General features: G+C 34.1%; 1 protein-coding gene across 8 annotated transcripts in view; it reads right to left on the bottom strand.

The window, feature by feature from the left end:
- The window catches only part of LOC105568240 (proteoglycan 4), a 76,465-nt gene extending 72,978 nt beyond the window's left edge, over window positions 1-3,487 (bottom strand). For 2 of the 8 annotated variants that reach the window (XM_012023732.1, XM_012023734.1), the window contains exon 1: window positions 3,154-3,484. In XM_012023732.1, the coding sequence (XP_011879122.1) occupies window positions 3,154-3,300 (147 nt within the window). In that variant the 5' untranslated portion in view covers window positions 3,301-3,484. Of the gene's footprint in view, window positions 1-3,153 lie in introns of all 8 variants that reach the window. The other 6 variants (XM_012023736.1, XM_012023735.1, XM_012023727.1 and 3 more) reach the window with 5 other exon arrangements.
- Window positions 3,488-3,854: the final 367 nt, after the last annotated feature.

Here is a 3,854-nt window from a genome sequence, read left to right as displayed (position 1 = left end):
AAATGCCTTTATTACTGTCAAATTTATGTTTAACATTTTTGGAGGATGTTAGATATATTATTTTCTCTCCGATATTCATCATGCGCGAAACACCGTTTCGCGTTTCACATTAATGCACCCACGTGAATGCCGCGCTTCGCGCTCGTCACCGGCACATTACGCCTGATTTCCGCTTCCGTCCTCCGCAGCCGCGGTCGCGCGAACGTAAAATAATACCTGCTCGATTTATGATTTACATCATATGGTTGAAATAACAGCGCGATAAGCAGTTACGTTTGAATATATCGTATTTAATAATAAGTGAAAAGTATCAAAATTAAAATTAATTGTGTTTAAAACGCAAAATTTAATGGCTCAGCCGGAATTCTCGGTTTTTTATATAAACTTTACTGGTCGCGTAATATCAAGTACAAGTACAAATTTAATCGAAAAAAATAAATTGCTAATTAGATGACACGTAGTTTCGTACGTAGAAATAAAAAACAGACAATTCGTTGACAGATCTCCGCGTTTGATCCTCGGCTCTCATCCCGTACACGTTTCGGTTTATGAGAGATTCATAAAGAATAAGCATTGAATGAAGGATCATGTATTTGCGGTAATACATGCATAGATTGTCAACTCTAAATCTGATTCACGATATTGATCTGTTATAGAAAAATTAGATAAAAACGAAAAGTTTTCAATTCTGAGACAAAAGTAGCATTGTCTCGTGTTTCAATGAATCTAAAAATTATAAACATCGTTTATTCGGAATTTGTTGTATTTCTCATTTAATTTAGACTGTTGGTTAAAAAGAACTCAGGTTGAAGTTAGTTCTGACATATGTAATCATGAATGTTATATCAGAAAAATACATAAAAATATTGTAATAAAGCAATATCATATTCAGAAATAATAAAGCAATATCATATTACGCTTATTATCTAAAATTATTAATTACACAATCTGATTACGTTACTGCATGGACAACATTTGCGTTTATTAGCTCGTATTAATCCAAATCCCATTTAAAGCAAATTGCTAATTTAGCTTAATAATTTTACTAAAGTATGAAATTCTCTTCTCGATATATTTTTCGTCTTGTCTCGTATTAAAAAATATAAGAGAATATAAGAAAAAAGGACTGAAACGTTTAATATTCTTGTGGATCTTCGTATAACATTTGCCTTATTCTTAGTACATGCTAGCTATTCTTTTGAATATATGAATTATTTATACAACAGTATAAAATAAACGAATCTTGATTAAATAGAACAAAAAATTAATGATTGATTCAATAATTGAATTAAATAAGAGAAATACAACAGATTTTGCGACTAAATTAGGCGAAAGAATGGTTGCGGAAGAAATTGCTCTCACTCTTTTGTTTTCGCCGAATCAGCAGTATCCTTTTATTTTTGAATCAATACGCGGATTTTTCGAGCAACTTTATCTTATACATATTTATTATATATTCTCGAGGAGCTCTTGTCTTTCAAAAAAATCTTCTCGATCCAATAAATTTAATTTCCGTCAAGAGGCAATGCAACAACTTCCTTTTAAATAATTTTTGTCTAAATATTAGTTAAAACTATAAAATTTATACGTATATCGAGTCAATTTTCTCTTAAAATTTATCATGAAAATCATGTCATCGTGAAACAACACGGCATTTTGAAGAACTTTACGAGTTCTTTGAAATTTTACCATACATTTTACTAGTAAAATATACATATACTAACAATAAATATAATGACTAATGAAATGTATGGTAAAATTTCAAAAACTCATAAACTTTTTCGAAATGCCGTGTCACGATTACATAATTTTCAGGATAAATTAAAAAAAAACTTTTTTCCGTATATTCATAAACGTGCATGCAGATTTTCCAAGAGAATATAATAAACATTATCTGTACAATTAAAAATTGATATCGTTTTCTTAATAATAAAAGATATGCAGTTTTTAAATTGTAACTATTTGTATAATTATTGGAGTCTTTTATTTTGTGCCCCTCTTAATCATATAACTTTTTTATTGTTACCACCATATCCAACTTATCACAAGTGGGAGAATATTTACGGGAAACGTATTTTCTTATGAATCAAACTAATAATATTTAAAAAATTGTGATTACATTTAGAGAGATATTAATTTTTAAATTATTATTATATAAATCTAGTTACTGCTCAAGTTTTGCACTCGTGCTTGTCTGTTTCTTGCAAAAATATTTTTTATTTAATACACTCGTTCTCTTTTAAACTTTTGGTTTTAATGTGATTTATTTGTCTCCGCTAAAAACGATAGAGTTAATTCTTATTTATTGTACTGGATTTTTTTGTGGTTTCATTAATTTTATATGTCATTAAATTATTTGTTTCTTAATTGTTATTTATTGGAGAGAAGAAGATGCGTTTGGCGCGTTATACTTGCATTTTTAATTTGTTTTATAAGCAAATTTTAATAAAAGTAGAACTGACAACAGGCCTATTTATTTTAATTATATCTTTTTGGATTTAAAGTAAATTAGTGCATTTTCAGGATTTTGTTGTAAAAGATTAGCAAGTAAATCAAATAAACCGAAACAGTTTGTACAATTTTTCGCGCTTGTAGCCACACTTTTAAATATTTTTTAATACTGCACTTCTTCCCTTCTCTCACCTATTGTTTCTCCCTTTCACTCTCACCCCCATTTCCTCCCCCTTTCACTAACTGTCTCTCTCTCTATTTATATGAAAAGACATTTATATATTTAGTCTTTCATTTAAAAAAAAAGAGAAAAAAGGATGCAAAGTACAGAAAGTGCAAAAGGAATTAATAGAAAGCTTGCAAGCAAGGGGGATGCGCTTTCCTCCTCGCGCAGTTACGGTGACCGAGTCACACCGCTCGGGGTCAATAACATTAGATATTCCCCTAGAAAGCGACCCTAACCTTTGGTTAGCGAAAAGCGTGTCTTTATTCCCATATCCCGCAACGGGGTAAATTAGTCACGCGAAATGCCAGATACTCGACGAGGGGTGGATCGTGCCGTGGCAATTCCTGGAACGATCGATCGATAGTCGTATGGATCGTTGACGTCCAAGTGGACGCGAGGCGCGTCCCTTTTTATACATGGCCGTTCGATTCGTGTCATATTTTCTTGTTTCCTTTTTCCTTTTAATTCACACTCACCAGATATTGCGCGTAATGTTTATGCTTAACGAAGGGAGAGGAGCGTTTCTTCTTCTTGCTGGCGTTAGCGGTGGCAGAAGTGGTGTAGAGCTTGTCGCCGGACTTCTCCTTACGGGGCGTTGATAGGTTCGACTTGTTCGCGGGCATCGTTTACCCCGAATCGATTTACCGTCGACTGGCGGCCGCGTACGGCGAGTCGCACAAGGTGTCAGGGATGATCACTGAGAACGAGCTCTTTAGCGGTCCAGCGGTGAGGGAAAAGCGACGATTGATAACACGGACCGAAACTTTCCCCACTCTGTCCTACTCCACTCTATACAGGCTTCACGCAGAGGTACACGTGCGCGTCACTGTATGCGCGCTTATGGTGCACGTTCGGCTATGTACGGCCGTGCTCGGTTCGAAGCTACCGCGCTTGTCGTCAAGACTGCCGTTCGATGGACCGCCAAGTCGTTTGAATTTTCTGTCGCTACAGAATCCAGGAGGCGACGAGAGATCGAACAATTTTGTGTATTTAAATGCACATATTGGTGTTACGTGTTACGTTGAATGTAGACGATTTAATTTAGAAAGGAAGTAAATTAATAAATTATTCTGCACTAGACGTTTAGTTGTTTTTTTAAGTAAACTTTCGTTGCTTTTAGCTAGAAATCACTGTCAGATCGTAACTTTACGTTGGGAAAAAAGTTTGCTTCTTCTAA

Source organism: Vollenhovia emeryi, unplaced genomic scaffold, assembly GCF_000949405.1.
Source record: "Vollenhovia emeryi isolate VEMERY1.0 unplaced genomic scaffold, V.emery_V1.0 DF939130.1, whole genome shotgun sequence".
In the NCBI taxonomy this organism is placed as follows: Eukaryota; Metazoa; Arthropoda; class Insecta; order Hymenoptera; family Formicidae; genus Vollenhovia; species Vollenhovia emeryi.
This window is presented reverse-complemented; position numbering and strand designations above follow the sequence as displayed.